General features: G+C 49.9%; 1 protein-coding gene across 5 annotated transcripts in view; it reads right to left on the reverse strand.

The window, feature by feature from the left end:
* TBC1D19 (TBC1 domain family member 19) overlaps window positions 1–22,873 on the reverse strand; it is a 41,378-nt gene that overhangs the window by 2,069 nt on the left and 16,436 nt on the right. For 4 of the 5 annotated variants that reach the window (XR_012930055.1, XM_032977114.2, XM_076053540.1 and 1 more), the window contains 15 exons: window positions 21,845–21,908; window positions 21,671–21,717; window positions 17,827–17,937; window positions 13,508–13,580; window positions 12,003–12,041; window positions 11,427–11,539; window positions 8,697–8,771; window positions 7,557–7,619; window positions 6,326–6,410; window positions 5,124–5,168; window positions 4,793–4,825; window positions 4,548–4,657; window positions 3,963–4,054; window positions 1,144–1,259; window positions 730–800 (listed from right to left, as the gene is read on the reverse strand). Coding sequence is in view for 4 of the 5 variants with exons in the window: in XM_032977114.2 (XP_032833005.2) it covers window positions 730–800; window positions 1,144–1,259; window positions 3,963–4,054; window positions 4,548–4,657; window positions 4,793–4,825; window positions 5,124–5,168; window positions 6,326–6,410; window positions 7,557–7,619; window positions 8,697–8,771; window positions 11,427–11,539; window positions 12,003–12,041; window positions 13,508–13,580; window positions 17,827–17,937; window positions 21,671–21,717; window positions 21,845–21,908 (1,137 nt within the window). In the remaining variant the exon portion in view is untranslated. The remainder of the gene's footprint in view (window positions 1–729; window positions 801–1,143; window positions 1,260–3,962; window positions 4,055–4,547; window positions 4,658–4,792; window positions 4,826–5,123; window positions 5,169–6,325; window positions 6,411–7,556; window positions 7,620–8,696; window positions 8,772–11,426; window positions 11,540–12,002; window positions 12,042–13,507; window positions 13,581–17,826; window positions 17,938–21,670; window positions 21,718–21,844; window positions 21,909–22,873) is intronic. The other variant, XM_032977115.2, reaches the window with a different exon arrangement.

The raw sequence follows: 22,873 nt of genomic DNA on the forward strand, positions 1-22,873 counted from the left end.
CACCCGTGGTCACGTTGCAAAAACCGTAACGGCGTGACCGACCGTCAGCCCGGGCACGGGGCGGCATCTAACGGCTCGAAAGAATTTTGAACAAGGTCGGGGTTTTGACTCGATTCGAGGGTGAGTTGTCTCGTCTCGGCTGCGTGCAGTCCTCAATCGGTGTCGGCGGTCTAGCATGTCTTGCTGCTTTTGTTTCGTTGAGCCCATTACCCTGAACGCAATTTTCTCCTAATTCCTAAATAGATGTGTCCGCAGACGAATTAACAGCGTGCATCATGAGTGCAGGAATCTTTTTCAGAATCACATCGTAACGTGTCCGCTTGGCGACAAGATCCAAGAGGCATTTGTGTTCACGGTGGTCGAGTCTTGCCTTCAAGGCTCCAGTCTACGACTCGCCCACTGCGGTCGATCGCCCGCCCCACAAACCACAAAGACCCCCCCCCCCCCCGTGTAGCCGCTTACAGGCTGTTGGGACAAGTGCTGTCAGAGAAGCGCCTACGAAGGCTGGAGAGGGTGGTGTGGCCAGAAGCCACGCCTGTCCACCTTTGTCTCCCCAGTGCTAATGTTTACACACATCACACCAGGTACTTCTGTGAGGCTGAATCGACCTCGGGGAGGCCCAGAACCGGTAGAAAAAATATTCGCCACTGTTACAGGTCGTGTACGGGAATTGAACTTGGGTTGGCAGGGTTCATCGCGCGGGGGACTAACCAGCAGCCAAGTACGCACCTCGGCGGACGCGAGAGAAGCTGCTTCCATGAGATTCTCCGCTCTGAGCACAAAGATAGCGACCGCCAGCACTGGGGAGACACAACGTCCGTACAACGTCGCAGAGCACACACAGACAGTGGCAGCGGCGTGCGTTACAGCGTCGCAACGTCCATACATCACAGATAGCTCATCGGATTCCTCCTTTAAAAATAAATATTCTGAATGTCCCTTTTGGACCACTGCAGTTGATTCTCCTTTGCGGCGCATCACCACCACCACCACTGCAGTGGGCCCCACACAGCACAGCAGCTCTACCCCCACCCACCACCCCCTATCTGAGCGGAGCCGGCGCATACGCACACACGCAGGTCACGGACACGCCCCACGCTACACCACCACACGGAGGGGGGCGGGGCGGGGTGGGGGTCCCACCTGCCAGCAGCTCCAGCGAGTTGAAGCCAAGCAACCGGTCCCAGAGCAGCAGCAGCTGGTCCGTGGCCAGGTACCCGGAGAAGGCCCTGACGAGCCACTTGAAGGCGATGCGCAGCCTGCGCATGCCGCCCGCCGGTGGCGGCGAAACAACGGACGACAAAAAACAGCGCAGGGCGCGGGTCGGCGGAAACGTCCAAATGTCGTCTCACGGGGCGTCTCGTTTGGATCCCGCGCACAGGAGCGGTCAGGGGATCAGCTCACAGAAGCGGATATCACAGAGCTGCCTCAGAGATCGCTTGAAGCGACCCCGTTCGCACGGTTGAGGGCAGTGCCGTTCCCACTCACCCCAGCCGCAGGCAGTCAAGCTGACGTTTTGAATTTAGGATTTGGGATTCAGCCAAATTAAAACCGAAATGTTAGGGGGTTTTTTTAGTGCCATCGTCAGCAGGCCGGGCCCAAGACCGTCGACTCTCTCGAGACTTGAGAACCCGGTTTAACAAACGGGCAGCCGTCCGGATTTCAACTCGGCGGCGTCGGCGCAGCACTCTCGGCATTTTGGCATTTTGAGTCGCCCGACCGCCTCGGGGAGGATTCTTTGAGGCAGGCAGTCAGCGATGGGAGATGGACGGAGTGGAGTCATTCGAAAGTCGTTCGAAAGGCGGAGAGAAACCGGCAGGCTGGACCGTTATCAGGGTGAGAGGGCACGGTTCACAGCCATGTGACTCGGGAGGCCAACGCACTGCGAGTTGCGAACTCGGCCGGATGAATTCGCCGAGATCCGGTGTAAGGCCACCTGGGTTTTGGCCGCACCCGTTTGAACCTGTCGTGTTGTTGTGCTGGTTATTGTTGTTGTTGTAACGTTCTGAACACGTGCCCTTACTTGAACATATGTGCAAAAAGAGCTTCAAAGCTCATCGCATTGCTCCTGCAGGATAAATACAATATTCTGATTCTCATTCTGAACCTGATTCTCAAGTGCAGCGGAGTTCATTGTCTCAGCCCAGGCACTGATGAAAAACAAAAACATCATCATTAAATTTGGTTTATTACATAGTTCGGCGTATTTCAGCGCCGATTCAAAACATTGATTTCATGGCAAGGTGAGGAACACCTGTTTCTCGAGGCGTATAAAGAAAGCGGTCCTTTGTGTGCACGAAGCGGCCCACTCATAATATCATCTTTCAGGGATGTTCACATACCATGAGGAATCAGAGAATTGAAAAACGAATGTCTTTTGAACTGCTTGTTGCTGTTGTGTTTAGTTTGTTGTCCTTCCTCCGCACCTCTGAATAGCGCAGTTGCCTATGTACGGTGCGAAAGAAGTTCGCTTCTGGTAACGGTGGTTGTGGTGAGACTGTATCTGGTAACGGTGGTTGTGGTGAGACTGATTCTGGTAACGGTGGTTATGGTGAGACTGATTCTGGTAACAGTGGTTATGGTGAGACTGATTCTGGTAACGGTGGTTGTGGTGAGACTGATTCTGGTAACGGTGGTTGTGGTGAGACTGATTCTGGTAACGGTGGTTGTGGTGAGACTGATTCTGGTAACGGTGGTTGTGGTGAGACTGATGATTCTGGTAACGGTGGTTGTGGTGAGACTGATTCTGGTAACGGTGGTTGTGGTGAGACTGATTCTGGTAACGGTGGTTGTGGTGAGACTGATGATTCTGGTAACGGTGGTTGTGGTGAGACTGATTCTGGTAACGGTGGTTGTGGTGAGACTGATTCTGGTAACGGTGGTTGTGGTGAGACTGATTCTGGTAACGGTGGTTGTGGTGAGACTGATTCTGGTAACGGTGGTTGTGGTGAGACTGATTCTGGTAACGGTGGTCGTGGTGAAACTGATTCTGGTAACGGTGGTTGTGGTGAGACTGATCATTCTGGTAACGGTGGTTGTGGTGAGACTGATCATTCTGGTAACGGTGGTTGTGGTGAGACTGATTCTGGTAATGGTGGTTGTGGTGAGACTGATTCTGGTAACAGTAGTTGTGGTGAGACTGCATCTGGTAACGATTGTTGGGGTGAGGCTGCATCTGGTAACGGTGTATCTGGTGAGACTGCATCTGGTAACGGTTGTTGGGGTGAGGCTGCATCTGGTAACGGTGGTTGTGGTGAAACTGCATATGGTAACGGTGGTTGTGGCGAGACTGATGATTCTGGTAACGGTGGTTGTGGTGAGACTGATTCTGGTAACGGTGGTTGTGGTGAGACTGATTCCGGTAACGGTGGTTGTGGTGAGACTGATTCTGGTAATGGTGGTTGTGGTGAGACTGATTCTGGTAACGGTGGTTGTGGTGAGTGATTCTGGTAACGGTGGTTGTGGTGAGACTGATTCTGGTAACGGTGGTTGTGGTGAGACTGATTCCGGTAACGGTGGTTGTGGTGAGACTGATGATTCTGGTAACGGTGGTTGTGGTGAGACTGATTCTGGTAACGGTGGTTGTGGTGAGACTGATTCTGGTAACGGTGGTTGTGGTGAGACTGATTCTGGTAATGGTGGTTGTGGTGAGACTGATTCTGGTAACGGTGGTTGTGGTGAGTGATTCTGGTAACGGTGGTTGTGGTGAGACTGATTCTGGTAACGGTGGTTGTGGTGAGACTGATTCTGGTAACGGTGGTCGTGGTGAGACTGATCATTCTGGTAACGGTGGTTGTGGTGAGACTGATTCTGGTAACGGTGGTTGTGGTGAGACTGATTCTGGTAACGGTGGTCGTGGTGAGACTGCATCTGGTAACGATTGTTGGGGTGAGGCTGCATCTGGTAACGGTGGTTGTGGTGAGACTGATGATTCTGGTAACGGTGGTCGTGCGGCGACTTACGGTTGCGCGCCGATGTCCCGGAGATGGTGGAAGAGACGTGGCTGGAGCCTCTGCAGAGTCGTCTCAAAGAGCAGGCACAGCGCCACGATGCCCTGAACACAGAGCGCCGGTGAGCGAGGGGTCACGGCAGTCACTCACCCACACGGGGCCGGGTGAGCGAGGGGTCACGCCAGCGACTCACCCGCACGGGGCCGGGTGAGCGAGGAAACGTGATTGCTACATCACGCCAGTAGAGTACTCGCGGCTGTGATCTTAAAAGTCTCATTGGATTGTCAGAAGACGATCAGAATCAGAATATTGGACTTATGAGGCTCTTTTTCACAGATGTCCAGTAGGGGCACGGGGTATAAAGAGCGTTACAACAACAAACACAATGCAAAAACACGATAGGAGTGCAAAGTACAAGAAAGGCGACGACGAGTGAGCGAGTGAGCGGCGAGCGGCGAGCGAGCGAGCGAGCGGCGAGCGACGACCGAGCGAGCGGCGAGCGACGACCGAGCGAGCGGCGAGCGACGGGCAAACGAGCAACAACGAGTGACGAGCGAGCGAGCGAGCATGCGACGAGCGACAACGCGCGACGCTCACCGACGGGTGGGAGGACACCGAGTGCAGCCGGAAGAAGTGGCGCACGTACATCTGGTGGAAGGCGTAGTACAGGGTGTGCGGCTCGTGGTAGAGGAAGCACAGCGGAGCCACTGCCGAGGGGAGAAACACAAACCTCGCTCTCGCTCGCCATCACGCAACGCAGGCTGCGCCGCCGGCGAGCGCCGGTACCGGCCGGCAATGTTTACGAGGCGGCGGCGGCGGCGGCGGCGGCCGCCATCGCTTACCGTACATCGTGAAGCCGTGGAAGGGAATGACACCTGCAGGGCGGCAGACACGAGTTAATGCCACTCCAGAGACCCCGAGTTCACGTGACTGAACTTTAATTGTGACCGACTCCCCCCCCCCCTCCCTCCCCTTCCTTCTCCGAAGAGACCCGGCGCACAACGCTACGGGCCTACACATCCGCGTTGGTTGTCTGTCCATGCCGCCTATCCCGCTATGCACCACCCGCCTGGCCGCACGTCATCGGAACGTAGAACACTCACTCGTGCCAAATAATATCTCCGAACGCGGTAAGTCGTTTACGTAAAATACACCTTGCCGATGTTGGCTCACCGCTGGGTGGGTAGACGGTCGCAAATTCTTCCACGCCCATTTTCCCTGAAGCGCACGGCACACGCAGACAATCGACATGAGTACTCGGCAAGTACATATTGATACATCCATTGGGGCCCAACACGTTGGGCGAGTGGTGCTGTGGACGGCACCATACGCTAGAGGCTGACCGAAATTCGGTTTCGGTGCCGAAAGTTGGCAAATGGCCTCTTTTGGCAAAGTTTCGGTTTCGGACGAAAGTCAATTTTTAACTTTCGGTCTGGTTTCGTTTTCGGCCGAAACCAGAAATTCAGTTTCGGTCGGCCTCTACCATACGCATCTTTTGTCTCTCCATGGTTACGGACCTCAGGCTTTGGCCACTGGGGGAGACCCCCGGAAAGGCTGACACACAACTTGGCGCTGATGGTATATCCATGGCTGGTAACTAAACCCATGTTCAGCGAGTACGTGGCGGAGCAGCGCATGAACAGCTCTGTTCATGCTCTCCGCAAGAGGCTCAGATACAACTTGGCGCTGATGGTATATCGATGGCTGGTAATTGAACCCATGTTCAGCGAGTACGTGGCGTAGATCTTTCAAGGATTTGCGAGTTAATCACACAATCCAGCCTGGATAAACCCAGGATGGATCATAGGCAGGCCAGCCTAAATGTTTCTAACTGGCGAAGATGTTCCATTAGGGGGGTCCGAGTTTCGTAAGCGTAAAGAAGGGAGGGAATGACCGTGGCCGAGAAGACCTGAAGCTTCGTGCAGAGTGATAGACCAGGTAGCTTCCACGCAGCGTTACGCAACCGATGAAAAGATATTGCCGCTCGACTGATTTGGAGTGAGACCTCTGCTGTTAAACTGGAGCCGGTCATGAGCACACTGCCCAGGCATGGGAAACTCTCCACTCTCTCCATAACTGTCCTATCACCAATTGGGAGTTGTGGGGGTGGAGTGTCCGATGGTAAAAAATACCCAGGCAGGTGCTTCGTTTTGGTGGGGCTGATGGCAAGGCCCCAAATCTTGGTGCCAAGAACAGATTCAGCAGCAGCGTCTCCAGATCATCGGCATACATAACGTGGTTGATCAATAGGGAGTCATCCCTTGACCGCACCCGGGCATCGATCAGCCTCCCATTGCATCTGTACCACATGGAAATGTATCTGTCATACACGCACACATGCACACAAACGCGCACGCACACACACACGCACGCACCTGGGGAATACGTCTTGGACGGAGTGGCGCTGTTGTGTTCAAAGTGGCTCAGCACTTTTGTGTCTCGAGAGAAACACAACAGCACCTAAGACGAGGCACACGCAGGTTTCAGCAACGCGCACACAAATCTCCCGATTCCAACCCGATAGGTCTTTACCGAAAGCCGTGACAGAGCTGCCTCCAGTTAATTGAAGGTAACGCCGTCGTTAAAAAAATGCAAGGCTCTCGTTAACGCACACGCCATAACTTCACGGTAATGTTTCATTTTACCCCTTGAAAATACATTTTACTCACAGTGGTAAAATCGGAGGGTATATTACTCAAAGACCAAAAACATTATCTGGAGCGTTGATTACATCTTTAATTTCCAGTTTCTGAGCAAGCTTTTCATCTCCAAGAGAGGTTCAGCATTCACTTCGCAGACGTGAGATGAAAATAAAAGTTAAATCTTATTTTGCTGGACGGCTGCTTATGCCACCCCTACACTCAAACGAACATTTTAATCGTTAACGCACACGCCATAACTTCACGGTAATGTTTCATTTTACCCCTTGAAAATACATTTTACTCACAGTGGTAAAATCGGAGGGTATATTACTCAAAGACCAAAAACATTATCTGGAGCGTTGATTACATCTTTAATTTCCAGTTTCTGAGCAAGCTTTTCATCTCCAAGAGAGGTTCAGCATTCACTTCGCAGACGTGAGATGAAAATAAAAGTTAAATCTTATTTTGCTGGACGGCTGCTTATGCCACCCCTACACTCAAACGAACATTTTAATCACACGTATATGTATTATGTATGTCTAACTCCTTTCGCACCGTACGTAGCCAACCAAAGCTAATCGGAGGTACAGGGGAAGGACAACAAACTAAATACAAAAAGCAGTTCTGAAGAAATTAGTTTTCAATTTAGACATAAAAGTGCATAGCTCCAGTGGGCTTTCTAATATCGGAAGGAAGAGCGTTCCAGACGGCCGCAGAAGCGCATCTGAAAGCGCCACGCGATGCGGTGACCACCGTCCCTGTCCGACGGTTAGCCAAAAGCCGCTGTTCCGAGGATGACCGGAGGTTCGCGTGATCATGATTTACGCTTCTTGACGAGAACAGCTAAGGTGTCGCGCTCCATTTGCGGCAAGCGCTTTGTGTGTGTAACGAGCGCGACCTTCTGACGTATATTCGTTCGGCAACCACATCACACGCACCCACAGAGGTGAGTAACTCGCGTTACCTGGTAAAGGAAGTCTTCAAACACGAAATAGTAGTCATCATTGCTGGCCGTCAGCTTCACATCCTGAAACAAGCAGGTCGACAACAACAGCACCGACGCTCAAAACGTCAAAATGCTGGCCCAAAAGGGAAGCGTGGCGGTGCTCATCTCCATTGGGGTTCCCGTAACGCTGATGGCAATTCCACATTCCAATGACGGGTGCCAGTTTATCCACAGGATAATCTACTTGTTGGCTTCCCAACAAATTTCTACTCAATTTATCGAGCGCGCCCCCTCTCCGCCCCCCCCCCCCCCCCCCCCCGAGGGGATGGGGGATGCTAAGTGGACGCCCAGCAGCAACCACAATGCAGCAGCAGCAGCTCAGGTGATGATCCATGTGGTCTGCTTCTCCCGACAAGCACACTGGTCTCGGTTGCGTCGTAGCCGCCTCCTCTTCACCCCAAGTGAGCAGAGGGAAAGTGCTTAAATGCAGTCGTGATGAAGAGACTGGCATTTGAGGTTGGTCCGTCGTCGACTTTTCAATCAAAACCGGCGGAATCTGGCAAGTGGAAGGAAGCGATAGCGGGGTGTGTGCTGGTCATCAACGGCATTTTTCCCGCGATGACCTATGGATTTGTCCGATCCTTTTCCCGAGCTGAAAGGACTGAAGTCTCTGCGTGAATCTATAAACTAAACGATTTCTTTTACCCGGTAAGTCCCACTCAGCGATACAGATGTTTCTCAGAAGCGGCTTGGCGACAAACAGTAGCTCAACAAAGTGGCTTATAATCATCACGTGATTATAAGCCACTTTGTTGTAAGGCGGACAAAGACTCTAAATGCGTGACGTTGATTATAAATGTGGAGGGAAAAAACGGAGGATCCCGAGAAAAATCCACGTGACCACGGGCAGAGAGACACGCAGACTCCAAATATACAGCAGCAGGCGTTAAAGCCGGGATCGAACCCACGACCTCCTGCATACCAGGCGAGGTAGTTAACATCTACTGGCCACCGTGATGATGATGTGAGAGAGAAACACGCAAACTCCAAATACACAGCAGGCGCCCGAGCTGGAATCAAACCCACGACCTCCTGCATACCACGCGAGGTTGTTAACATCTGGCCACCAGGGCGCCACCGTGAACCAGTTGGGCCCACCTTGTAGATTAGGTTGTCCACAAGCAGATCCTGCTGGACCACTGCGGACTTGAGCTGCTCATACTTCTGTATCTCCTGCGGCGACCAGGACAAAGAAGCAGGCTCAAGCTGGCAAAAGCCAACACGTTCAGCAGGCCTGGGCATACGCAAACACTTTTAATTCGTACAGGGTGGACATTTTCCTGGAATGGAACACTGAACGAGTGTAGGTTGACACTCATTATTTGTAAACAAAAAATTTAAGAGGCAAAAATCCTACATTCTTATGACCGGGGCATGTATATTCATAATTCTGCGACTGCTGCATTCCCACAGCATGCTTCTAATTTTATTGGAAGTAGAGGGATGAGAATTTGAGTTGACCTTTGACTGGAATTCGAACTTGACCTTTGAGCCACCTGGTCACCTCACCACAAACCGAGTGAATGTCAACGTCAGCTTTTGTGCAATACGGTCTGTCCTCGTTATTCACGAACTCGCTATCCGCGATTGTGGCTATCCGTGAATCGCATCTGGGACTTCACAGGACTGCACTGAGAAAGAGAGTAACGGGAGATAAAGTGATGAGAGAAAAAGTGATGAGAGATAAAGTCGTGAGAGAGAAATTCGTGAGAGATAAAGTGATGAGAGATAAAGTCGTGAGAGAGAAAGTGAGATAGAAAGAAACTTCTATAAGTTTCAGAAACATTTGCAGCCGTTTTGCACGTACTATATTCATAGGCCAATATCATTATCCGCAAAATCTGCTGTTCACGGGCATCTCCGGAACATATCCCTCGCGAATAACGAGAGAATACCGGGCATACAGTGAGGGAAAAAAGTATTTGATCACCTACTGATTTTGTACGTTTGCCCACTGACAAAGAAATTATTAGTCTATAATTTTAATGGTAGGTTTATTTGAACAGTGAGACAGAATAACAACAAAATCCAGAAAAACGCATGTCAAAAATTTTATAAATTGATTTGCATTTTAATGAGGAAAATAAGTATTTGACCCCTCTGCAAAAACATGACTTTAGTACTTGGTGGCAAAACCCTTGTTGGCAATCACAGAGGTCAGACGTTTCTTGTAGTTGGCCACCAGGTTTGCACACATCTCAGGAGGGATTTTGTCCCACTCCTCTTTGCAGATCTTCTCCAAGTCATTAAGGTTTCGAGGCTGACGTTTGGCAACTCGAACCTTCAGCTCCCTCCACAGATTTTCTATGGGATTAAGGTCTGGAGACTGGCTAGGCCACTCCAGGACCTTAATGTGCTTCTTCTTGAGCCACTCCTTTGTTGCCATGGCCGTGTGTTTTGGGTCATTGTCATGCTGGAATACCCATCCACGACCCATTTTCAATGGCCTGGCTGATCGAAGGAGGTTCTCACCCAAGATTTTACGATATATGGCCCTGTCCGTCGTCCCTTTGATGCAGTGAAGTTGTCCTGTCCCCTTAGCAGAAAAACACCCCCAAAGCATAATGTTTCCACCTCCATGTTTGACGGTGGGGATGGTGTTCTTGGGGTCATAGGCAGCATTCCTCCTCCTCCAAACACGGCGAGTTGAGTTGATGCCAAAGAGCTCCATTTTGGTCTCATCTGACCACAACACTTTCACCCAGTTGTCATCTGAATCATTCAGATGTTCATTGGCAAACTTCAGACGGGCATGTATATGTGCTTTCTTGAGCAGGGGGACCTTGCGGGTGATGCAGGATTTCAGTCCTTCACGGTGTAGTGTGTTACCAATTGTTTTCTTGGTGACTATGGTCCCAGCTGCCTTGAGACCATTGACAAGATCATCGCGTGTAGTTCTGGGCTGATTCCTCACCGTTCTCATGATCACTGCAACTCCACGAGGTGAGATCTTGCATGGAGCCCCAGGCCGAGGGAGATTGACAGTTCTTTTGTGTTTCTTCCATTTGCGAATAATCGCACCAAGTGTTGTCACCTTCTCACCAAGCTGCTTGGCAATGGTCTTGTAGCCCATTCCAGCCTTGTGTAGGTCTACAATCTTGTCCCTGACATCCTTGGAGAGCTCTTTGGTCTTGGCCATGGTGGAGAGTTTAGAATCTGATTGATTGATTGATTCTGTGGACAGGTGTCTTTTATACAGGTAACAAGCTGAGATTAGGAGCACTCCCTTTAAGAGTGTGCTCCTAATCTCAGCTCGTTACCTGTATAAAAGATGCCTGGGAGCCAGAAATCTTTCTGATTGAGGGGGTCAAATACTTATTTCCCTCATTAAAATGCAAATCAATTTATAACATTTTTGACAAGCGTTTTTCTGGATTTTTTTGTTGTTGTTCTGTCTTTCACTGTTCAAATAAACCTACCATTAAAATTATAGACTGATCATTTCTTCGTCAGGGGGCAAACTTACAAAATCAGCAGGGGATCAAATACTTTTTTCCCTCACTGTACACATTTTTCCTTTGAAGGCACTGTTATTGACGAAAGCGTCGAGTTTGCGTGCAATGATTTGGTGACCGCGCTCAGACCACCAACACTCTACACTCGAGAGTACGGATTAACCACGTGGCGGCTGAAGCCTGGAAAGGGAACGCTGGATCTCAGGCGGTGTCGCTGCGAGTGCTCCGACCCGGCACGATCCACTTTTACGTCCCTCGGCCATGCCAAGAGCACCCCCGAGTCGGGGTTCTCGGGGGGGCCCCCCCCCCAACTCCCTCCCCCCCCCCTTCCCTCCTCCCACTCCGAGCCAAACGCACACGGCACCACGTTCACCTCGGCGCCCATGGAGACGTTGAGGATGAGGAGCCACAGGGCGGCGCGCTGGGCGTTGGGGCAGCCCTTCCGGGCAAAGTGCTGAGCCAGCAGACTCTCATCTGTCTCCAGCACTGAGGACACATGGCCACCAATCGGTCAACAATGATCAATCATCCCCCGGTGAAGTCCCAATGAATTTCCCCCCACCCCAACCTTCCCGAGGGTGCCCTGTGCTCGTTAGTGCTGCCCCGGCTGCCCCTAGGGACCGTCATCATCGTTGCTGTTGCTGTGGTTGGTGCTGGGACCCATCGCTTCATCCTGGCCTTTGCTGTGGCCTTGCTCCCTCCCTCTCTCTCTCTCTCGTTACCCTGCCTTCACCCACTCCCGCCCACCAAACCTCCTGTTACCCGAATGTATTTTTCTCCCTTTCATTTACGTGAAGCGCCTTGCATTGAGAAAGTGCTTAGACACCATTTAAATTATTTTTGGTTGTTGTTGTGACCACAGGTATGGAGGCAGTTAGAGTACTGTGTGCATAAAACTCTGCCGAGCAAAATTGCTGACAATAGTTTAAAACGCGGGGACGTTACCCACCTTTCTTTGCGAGCTTCTCTCGCTGCACTTCAAATGATTCTAAAAGGCAATTAAAACCACACGAAATGTTACTTCACGCCACTTGCATACAGAATCCACGGCGGTCATCGTTTTCATGAAATACAAACAAAACACAGCCTCGCCATCCCTCGATAACCCAATTTTCCTTCACCCTCATCAAATAAAAAAAATGTTTAGTGCTGAAATTAGGCGAATTAAGAGGTCATTTGTTTTGTGCAGCCAATGGTGTCCAGGATAAAATCGTCAACGCATTAGCCTTGAGAAGCCAGTTTAATGACAGGCAATTAAACCTGAATTTAGGGTTTCAGTGGTAATATTATACAACGGAATCTCGATATATAATAACTTTCGATTATCCGTGCTAATGACAGGGAGGACAGCCGTGGATAATTCAAAATCGCAGATAATCCAAAAATAGAACCATTTTCCGCGGATCTCTATACCAAATACCACGAATATAGGGGCATAAATTAAAACTCACTAAATAAATGATCGTATAAATCACTCAAAATGAAGCACATCTGACCATTTGGATTGTTACTCTTTCAACTTAGAACGAACACTAACGATCGTCCGATCGATGATGCGCGTGCTCCGTGATGACACTTTCCTGCTCTCGTCCAGCAGAAGACTCGGCCCCACTAAGTGTATGACAGCAGCATAGTCACAGCCAATCAACATCAATCAAACTCCACTCCACTCCACTGTTGTAAACATATTGCAACTACTGTACTGTAGAGGCGATCACGTGGATTTCGGATTAACCGGAGCAACATACTTGTTCGGTTTAAGCGCCGTGTATCTTGGAATAAACATTTCCAAGAATAACAAATGAACAACTCTTTTCAGATTATGAATTTGGGCTCCAGGGAAAATCCACGTGTTATGAATTTTTCACGTTGAAATCTCAGGTTGTGCGGTTCATCCGCAAGTTGTATAAACCGCAAGCGGATAATCGAGAACCGACCGTACGAGTCTACCGATTTGGAAATACCATCGCAATGGAGCATGAGCGGTCATGCAAATAAATCCGCACCACTTATTGTTATTACCCCTCGACCAGATCAGCGTGCCTGGGCTGCGGCAGGATTCTTCGAATGTATTTTCCGGTGGACATTTAAAAAGAAAAACGGGAAGGTACCGGCACGACACGTGACATCGCACGCGATGGCGTTACGCGGTGCCGCGATGTCACGACGCCCGTACACGTGACCACCAATTTGCACGCCCCGTCCCCGATTCCTCTCATCTCTCCTTTCAGTTATCTCGCCAATCTCCGCTTCGTGCGTGCAGCTCTTTCAACTCTTCTGTCTATCGCTAGTCTCCCGTTTCACCCCGCTAATATGCCTCTCCGCCAGCACTACCGCTACGAAGGCCGCAAATCTCAGCGGGGCCCACTTCAAGGGAACCTTCGCGGGCCATGTGCGGCCCGCAGGCCGTCAGATGACGAACTGTGGATGAGCGCGGTGGCCAGGATTACTCGCCGGAGGTTAGTGGAGTGACGTCTTCCAAGCCGGTCTGCTGCTCGTGCAGGGCAAGCTCCTTAAAGTGCTGAGACTGAAAATAAATTGCAGTTGATCGTCGATTATCCGCCATCACGCTATTATTCGGCTTCCCAAACATTATCCGGCGGTCCCGGGCCGATCCGGCGAAACCGGAAAAACCATTCCAAAGGCTGCGAACCAGGCCGGCGATCGGCACCGTGTGCGTGACAAAAAAAAGTATCTACGCTCGATTTCAGTGTTAAATATTATATACGGTATATGATACACGACATACAACAACTTAAACAATGACAATACTGCACGTGTATACATCATTCATGACTAATAACTACGGTGATAAAAACAGAAAATACACACAGTGAGATGTGGCAAAAAGTGCGTCGTGTGTATTCGGCATTGGCCGGAGAACCGGTCTAAAGGCTGCATCAGTCCGGCGATCGTCAAACAAGTGGTTGTGTTGAAACAAGAGCGTGGTGCCGCTACACACATCACCCCATTATGCAGAGTCTTCGAGATTGCAATGGTAAATACGGTACAGTAAACAATCACTTTTTAAATTTTTTGCTGTAAATTTCTATGTTAATTCATGCCAAATTAAAATAGTAAACACGTTTAAAACACAAAAAATATATATACAACACTTAAAAACATGTCATGCAAAAATGTGCAAAAATAATCCATTCGAAAAAAAATTATGTAGTGATTATCCGGCGTTTTTGAAAATCCGGCCAGCCACCCCCCAGAAGTCGCCGGATAATCAATGATCTCCTGTACTCAGTTATCTTGTTGTTAGCGTTGGACAGAAGCTGTTACACTTTGGGGCCTGTTAGGATGAAGACGCTGCTAGCATTAAATCTGGGCGGTGTTGAGCGATTAGAACAACCCTAGCGCGAAAGTTCGAATTCAAAGTATCAACAGAAATGTCAACAGTTTTCAGGCATCAGTGATTGGCCAAGTGCAACGACTTAAGCTCAATACCATTGCTTGCGGCGAGGCTTATTGTATAGGGTTTAGGGTAAGACCTGGGTCAACTGCTGGCATTATGATTGAGGTGATCGGTGCTGCGAAGGACTTAAGGAAAAGGATTTGCTTTGATCGGGTGCTTAAACGCCTCGGCAACTCCAAAGTGCCTGACATCATTACCTCATCTCAACCATTCCAATGCCCCGCGGCACTCCGAGCTAAGAGGACCCCATCGCCAACAAACCTTGCACGGCGCCACGGTGGCTCGGAGATGTTCACTACCTTGCCTGATATACAGGAGGTCGTGGGTTTCATCTCGACCCTGACGATGCCTGTTGCTGTATATTTGGAGTCTATGTGTGTGTGTCTCTCTCTCTCATCATCATCATCACAGTGGCTAGATGTTAACTACTTCGCCTGGTATACAGAGGTCGTGGGTTCCATCCCAACCCTGACGATGCCTGCTGTATATTTGGAGTCTGTGTGTCTCTCTCTCTATCATCACCACGGTGGCTAGGAGATGTTAACTACCTCGCCCGGTATACAGGAGGTCGTGGGTTCCATCCCAACCCTGACGATGCCTGCTGTATATTTGGAGTCTGCGTGTCTCTCTCTCTATCATCACCACAGTGGCTAAGGATATGTTAACTACCTCGCCCGGTATACAGGAGGTCGTGGGTTCGATCCCGACCCTGACGATGCCTGCTGCTGTATTTTCGGAGTTTGCGTGTCTCTCTCTCCCTGTGGTCACGTGGATTTTTATCCGAGTCCTCTGGTTTTTCCCTCCACATTCAGAATCAACGTCACGCGTTTAGATTATTTGGCTGCTATAAATGTCCACGTGATAAGCCACTTCCCGTTGGGCTATCACTTGTGATAGCCAGGTCACTTCTGAAAAAAAGCTACATAGCTCAATGTGCCTTGCCTGGCAAAATAAAAATATTATTTTTTGTCATATATAGGGTGAACACAGCACCGACCTGCTAATGGGTACAGTCTGCTCTTCGGGGGCGATCATCATTGCTCGATACAGACCAGGTGTTGTCGCCTGCTGCTTCAGGGCCATGTTACTCTACTTCTGGCTACCACAAGGCGAAGCCTTTCAACTCGAAGACGTACCGATAAAAGTGATTTTGTCCCAATGTCGTGCGTCTACGTCATCGGAACAGGATGGGAATTAACTTGATTTGGAGCTTCAGTGACTGCAGGAATTACTATTTGGTTCTTTCGGTAAAGTTACGTAGAAAGAGAAAATAATAAATTAAATAACAGCATTCGACGTTTATGTGTCTCCGTGGCTGTGTTTAGTTTCTCTCTCAAATTTAGCATTCTTTGGAGGAAAGTAATCAACCAGGTAGGGTGTTCACTGTTTTGTTAGCCGACTCTCTGTGTTGTGTTGCATTATATTTCTAAGTTTACTAGGCTTCATCTTCTTGGTTCTTTCGTTAACGTCACGTAGAAGGGAAATAATAAAATCATAAAAATAAATCTTACGTTTGATCTGTATTATTTTATTATTTCCCTTCTACGTGACCTTACCGAAAGAACCAAGAAGATGAATCCCTGCAGCCACGAAAGTTTTAAATCTAAATTTACTAGGTTTGTTTTCGCTTTCATTTGTACCTGATGCTGACTGCTTGCGTTGCAGTCGAAACGTCGTATGCTATTGTTTAATTTGTTACTCCTCTTTCTATGCGACTTTACCGAGAGAACCAAAGAGGATGGGAATGACGACACGCGGCAGGAGGAGTCTCTCCCCGTCGTTATCGAGCCACCATCACGCCCTCCCTACAAAACCCTTCAACATTCGAGTCAGAGAGGTCATCTTAGCCAACTGGCCAGGACCACGATCCACCGACGTTGCAAAGCGGCAGGCACGATGCGCTCCCTCGCACGTGCGGGCGTGCAGCATCCGAGCCGTACACCCAACGGGGAAAGAGGTTTTGAGGCCAGGTGGTATCCCCCTCAAGCAGAGCCGCCCGATAGGTGCCGGCCCGGACGGACGGCCTGGGAGGCGGGCGTCGGTAAAGAGCGGCAAAAAACCCCCCCTCAAGAGATCGGCGGCGAGGAGGAGGCGCGGAGGGTAAACAACAACAACAACAACCGCCATTCGCCACTAAGTGGCGGCGACGTCACCACGGCGCTCGTGCCAGGTTATGTGCACGTTCAGAGTAAATACGAACACGCACGCACCGGCCGCGTGTACGTTGATTGTTTTTCGGGGCATTTGGTTATTTTTTCCCTCCCGCCCCCACCCCCCCCCCTTTTTCCCTCTGTCCCTCCATTTCAGCAACACGCTTTACCCCCGTCATAACGACCCCAGTTTGCGGGGGCCGCGGGCAGACGCCCCCCCAACCCACCACCCCCTGCCCCCTTCGTGTCTCCCCCGTCTCCCCCCCCCCACCTCCCCCACCACCTCCTAACAAATGGCCGAGCTGCGTAGTGATCGCACCACTCCACCGAGCGCGTCCCTCGCACTCTCGCGCTGCGCTGCAGCAGGCTCGGTGCGTTATTGAATTAATAGAAACATATTTCCCTAATACAGGGGGTTTTCTTTGGGTTGGAACACGTGAATATATAAATGTGTCGTTAAACCCGCCACCACCCGACACAGCCAATTAGTAAGCATCTTGGGGTAGGGTGAGTTATGATACTTAGCGTGTCCATTACAGCTCTCCATTACAGTTCTCATGTTTACAACTAACATTCCCACAGACACCTCATGTGTGCAGAGGTTGTGATGAGCCACACAGAGAAGTTTAACACGTAGGCTTTCATAATAGAGGTTTTTTGGGTTAGATCGCGTAAATATATAAATGTGTTGTTAAACCCGCCACCACCCGACACAGCCAACTAGTAAGGGTTGTCACGTAAACAGAACGTGGCCAATTCGTCACTAGTACAGCACTAGTGTGTAGTGTATAGTGTAGTGTATAGTGTAGTGTATAGTGTAGTATACTAGTACAGCACACCGGTGTGTGTGTTGGAGAGCAAAGCCACAACATTTGCAATCAGAGTACGACGTTTCGCCAGTAATTACAACTAGCTTCATTGGGCGACTGCCAGATTTGTGGAGAAATCCTGTGATGACAACACTTGTGTGCCCTTCTTCCGTGAAGTGGGCGAGGGATTCATGAATGCATATAAATGATTATGAGTATCCATCGCCACTTGGGTGATTTATACGGTAATCGACGTACATTATGCATGCGATCTAACCTAAAAAACCCGCATTATGGATATCGGTCGCGAAAGCCTATGTGTTAAAACAAAAAAAACATACATGAATAAACTATGGCGTGCACGCCATTGGCACGGGAAAGGGTTTAAATCACCAGCTGCTCGGAGGTGCTGATCTCGAGAGGCACCTGCACCAGCCCCCACGGCCGACATGGGTGTCCCGGGTCAAAGTTCAACACCTCGGGGTCCTGAAGATGCACAAGCACCTAGGCGACAAGGACAAGGCAGCGGTGATAGCAGCAACAATATCGGCATCAAGAAACAAACTAAAAGTCGCGACGGAACTACGGGCAATCTATCGGCGTGGCTAGGTGGAAAGTTCAAAGTGGACACGCTGGAGTAGAGTTCGTTCGCCGACAACACGGCGGTGGTAGCTGCGTTCCGCGAGAACACCGGATTGTGGAAAAGTCGCGTTATTATCAATAAAATGTAACATCGGGGTATAAAGCACGGTCTGCGATAGCGCATGAGACACGTAACGCAGCCTGAACAAGGACCGAGGCGCGTGGGTAGCGTCTTAGAGCAGGGGTGGGGAACCTTTTTCCTGCCATGCAAAATGATCAACTTAAAAATTAGCCCGTTATATCAGGTCAAACGTTTAATTAACTCGCCCCTAATGCGATGGCTGGAACTGCTTCTCTTTGGTGAGGCGTGTGATGATGTTAGCCGGTATTGACGATGTTGCTACTCGCAACTGCTTTTACAGGTCTGCTCCTAGATTCATTGAATTTCGAGTCCCGCTTGCGGCTGCATTGACAGGGCCACACTAAATTATTTCGCGGGCCTCATACGGCCCGCGGGCCGGACGTTCCTCACGCCTGGTCTAGAAGCACCCAGCAGCAATCCAGAGCCTTGTCGTGCGATGCCACGCCGAGGCAGCCGTTACGACCGCTTATTCCAACTCGCGCTGCGATGTGGTTTCCGTTTCGCTCGTTCGCATCATATCCAATTCGTATCCCGAGGTTATGGAAAAACGTGTTCCCTGACAAATTCATCGACGCGCTGTATTACCACCCGCGTGATGGAAACAACGCGGCGTTACAGTAGAACGGACCGTACCGAGACTGCGAGTTTGAACCGAGATGAGGCCCTGTAAGTAAATCTTGGGCTCTCAAAAGGTAGTTTATAATGACCGCGAAAAAACATTCCCACGTGCTGCTTTTACATTAGGATTAAGGGTTAGGGGCGAGGATTCAAGTTTCGGGTTTATTTTGTTGATTCAGGCGAAAGCACAGGAGGCCAGCATGAGTCTCTTCAACACGTAGCAGGAGGCTTTCACGACCAATATTATCCACAATGTGTTTTTTTGGGGGTTAGATCGCGTTATTGCCGGCGAAACGTCACGGTTACTAGAATTGTGAACGTTGTGGTGGGTTAACTCTCCAACATACACACCAGTGTGCAGCTGAACTACGAATTGGCACGTTTTGTTCACGTCACACAACCTTGCTAATTGGCTGTGTCATCGGGTGGTGGCGGGTTTAACGACACGTTTATAGTTACGTGATCCAACCAAAAACAACCTCTGTTGTGGATATGAAGGATGATTCTCACTTGCAAGAGTCACCTGGGTTCGGGTCAGATCAATTAGACTTTTTTGTTACATTTTGAATGTTTAAACAATATAGTATATGAAAAATAATGTTTTAGCCTTTCTGCATGTTCACTACAAGTACTGTGTGGTTAATGCAGCAACTTGATTCTTTGCAAAAGGTTTATATTTGGTGTTTTAACATCTTAACACCTCCTGTTTAATTGCCAGAAAGGGTAAAACCTATTTTTATTTGTCATACTTTGACACTGGCAAAGAGGTCCCATGATAAGAACAAAGCAGTTTAGATTCTCACTCATTAATGACATGAAACGTAAGCTAAAATGTATAAATATAGTGGATAATACTGGTAGGAACCTCCTGGTTACACCAGCCCACAGGGGATTATTGTGTCCGTCCGTCCGTCGTGCATGCAAAAATGGGAGGGGTGGGGCTGGGTGGAGAGGGGAGGGTGGGGAGGGGCTGGGTGGGGACGGAGGGGCTGGGTGGGGAGGGGAGGGTGGGGAGGGGCTGGGTGGGGAGGGTGGGGCTGGGTGGAGGGTGGGAGGGGTGGGGCTGGGTGGGGAGGGGCTGGTCACCCTGTGGTGCCCTTATAAAACTCAATGTTTAACCTACTCACGCCGGCTTGTGCCCGCCCTCACAGTCGGGCATATTTGCGGAATACACCACGCCGCCATTGACCCTGGCCATTGACCGAGCAACCCAACGTTCCTACCGACTCCCTCCGCAGGAATGTGTTTTTAATTGCGACGACAAAGAATTAATATTTATATATTTTTTAAATGGCCTTGGCTGGCAGGACCTTCCACAATGAGTCTCGGCGCAGAGTGGAGATTTTCTGCACGGGTATATATAATTATTATTTTAATATCAGTAAAACTCAATGCGGTTATTTCAGGCATGAGGCCAGCCTACGATTTGGTGCCGACTCAGCAATCTGACGCACCCATCTGGCCATGTTTTTCAAGGCACCGCCCTGTGAACTGCAGTCTCCAATGATAATCCAGCCAATTGGTCTGCACTCTCTCCACTCCGAAGAAGGGCCGCTCACATAAACTTTTGCCTGCTCCGTAAAAAAAAAAAATTCTGTCAAAAGGGTCGGTCAGTTTAACACGTAGGCTTTCGCGACCGATAATGCTGGATGTAATTACCAGCGAAACGTCGTACTCAAACTGTAAATGTTGTCGATTCACTCTTCAACACACCGGTGGGCTAAAGTAGTGAACTATTTTGTCTTTTGTCAACGTGACACTTTTTTGCTGATTGGCCGTGTCGGGTGGTGGAGGGTTACGACACATTTATAAATTACGCGATCTAACCCAAAAACCTTTATTATGAAAAGGGTCGGTGTTCACGGTGAGTTGACACTGCCAACATGGCCTGTTGATTACGTTAATTTTCACCTTGCGTGCCACTGGGCGCGTGACCAAATCACCAGAGATGCACTCCAAAGTGGCACACCTTGAAAGCTGAGCAGTCTTTGAGCCCGAGTAGTGCTCGGATGGGCGACCACCACCGTGCACAAACAGGTTGTTAGAAGTCGTTAGAGGACCATGTCGCAAAATCCACTGTTGTACTGTACACATACGTGCATATACAGGGACTACCTCTACTTATGAACGAGTTAGGGTCCAGAGGTCTGGTCGCGAGTCCAACTTTACTCCTGTCGATTCAAAACAGGTTGTACGGCTTGTACACTAAACACGGGCGAATGGATTTCAAAGTTGCATAATCTCCTGTAGACGTAGACGCCACTGGTTTTTTCACGTTCTGTAGATGTAGGTGCCACTGGTTCTTCAGGTTCTGCAGATGTAGGTGCCACTGGTTCTTCACGTTCTGCAGATGTAGGTGCCACTGGTTTCTTCACGTTCTGCAGATGCCACTGGTTCTACACGTTCTGCAGATGCCACTGGTTCTTCACGTTCTGCAGATGTAGGTGCCACTGGTTCTTCACGTTCTGCAGATGTAGATGCCACTGGTTCTTCACGTTCTGCAGATGTAGATGCCACTGGTTCTTCACGTTCTGCAGATGTAGATGCCACCACCGCCATCTATTGCACGGCGGTTGAACTTACAACTCTGGGTCCGAACAGGCAAATGGACACATGGACAGGTTTGTTCGTATCTCTGAAAGTTCGTAAGTTGAATGTCTGTAAGCAGAGGAGTCCCTGTACTTCCACGCATATGCAATCCCCCCCTTCACCGGCCGGCACTGACCAGCACGGTGAAGCACGATTAAACAACCTTCTGACGACACAACCCCGGAGAGACACGGGGTGAGGGGGAGACCCCTCATCCAGCAGCAGATTGATAAAAGGTGGCCGCGCATGCCACGCGAGTCACTGGGCAACAATTGAAACGTGCGTTTCCGTCAACTCCGGTCTTACCTCGAGAAAGTCCTTGGGGGCGTAGACAGGACGGAACCGGCTCAGATCTACAAAAGAGACGCGTGCACGCGCCCGTGAGGTCGTACAAAGATCGCGGGCGGAGTAACACCGTCGCTGAATTGTTGAGCTGCGGCGAGGGCGTCGCTTCTCGTCTCAAGTCGCTCTCCTTCCTACCTGGTTCGTCGGACCCCATCTCACTCCATTTGCTCAGCAGCCCTTTCTGCTCTTCGGGCGAACGCTGAAGGTCGCGTGGGAGAGGAAGGGGGGGAAGGGGGGGGGAGGAGACGCAAGCACAACGCGAATCAGTGCACCGACAAAACACACGCACTTGTTAAAAGTGGATGGACAACATCTCGATTTCAAGTTTTCGTTGACTGCAGGGATCCATACTCTTTGGTTCTTTCGGTAAAAAAAAGTCATCACGTAGGTTAGAAAATAAAATCAATTAAATCGCGACGTTTTCGGGCGCAACGCAAGCGCCCGCCATCAGGTGGAGACAACCGCAGCAAGAAACAATTGCTGAAGTGGGCAAAAAGGGGGGCTTGCTTGTAACAAGAGGCTATATATCGATTTAAAGCTTTTGTGACTGCAATGATTCATCTTCTTTGGTTCTTTCGGTAAAGTCACGTAGAATGAGAATAAAATAATAAATTGATAAAATAAAATAACACAATAATATTCTCACGACGTTTCGGCCACAACACAAGCGGCCTTCATCAGGTGAAGGGGCGAGACTGTCTGGTAGGACAGCGCTGGAGTGAAAGAGCCACGTTCAGATCACGGCCTTTAAGCCTCAAATTTCAGCACCACGGATAGCTACGGGCCCCGTTCAGACGGACGAGTTCGTCCATGGTCGGAACAGAGGAGGGGGAGAGAGAGACAGCTAGGGCCTCGCAGCTGGGTGAAGGCCGCCACCCCCCCCCCCCCCGCGCCATGTCACATCAAAGGTGCGGAAGTGTTGTTCAGTATGTGTGGCGTCACTTCCTGTGGATGTCGTACCTTCGTAGAAATCCGAGCCGTTTTTTTTCTTTTTGGACCATCCCAAAGTGCAAATCCAGGCATGAATTTTGGATTTTTTGGGATGAATTAGAAAATCATGCACTCACCCATTGAAAACTTAAGGTGATAATGATACCGCTGCGCTCAGTTTTCGGCTGTACCTACCCTTTAAAGGGCACTGCGGTGGCTAGGAGATGTTAACTA

This window comes from Petromyzon marinus, chromosome 61 (assembly GCF_048934315.1).
Source record: "Petromyzon marinus isolate PM22_M1 ecotype Great Lakes invasive population chromosome 61, UKy_Petmar_22M1.pri1.0, whole genome shotgun sequence".
Classification (NCBI taxonomy): Eukaryota; Metazoa; Chordata; class Hyperoartia; order Petromyzontiformes; family Petromyzontidae; genus Petromyzon; species Petromyzon marinus.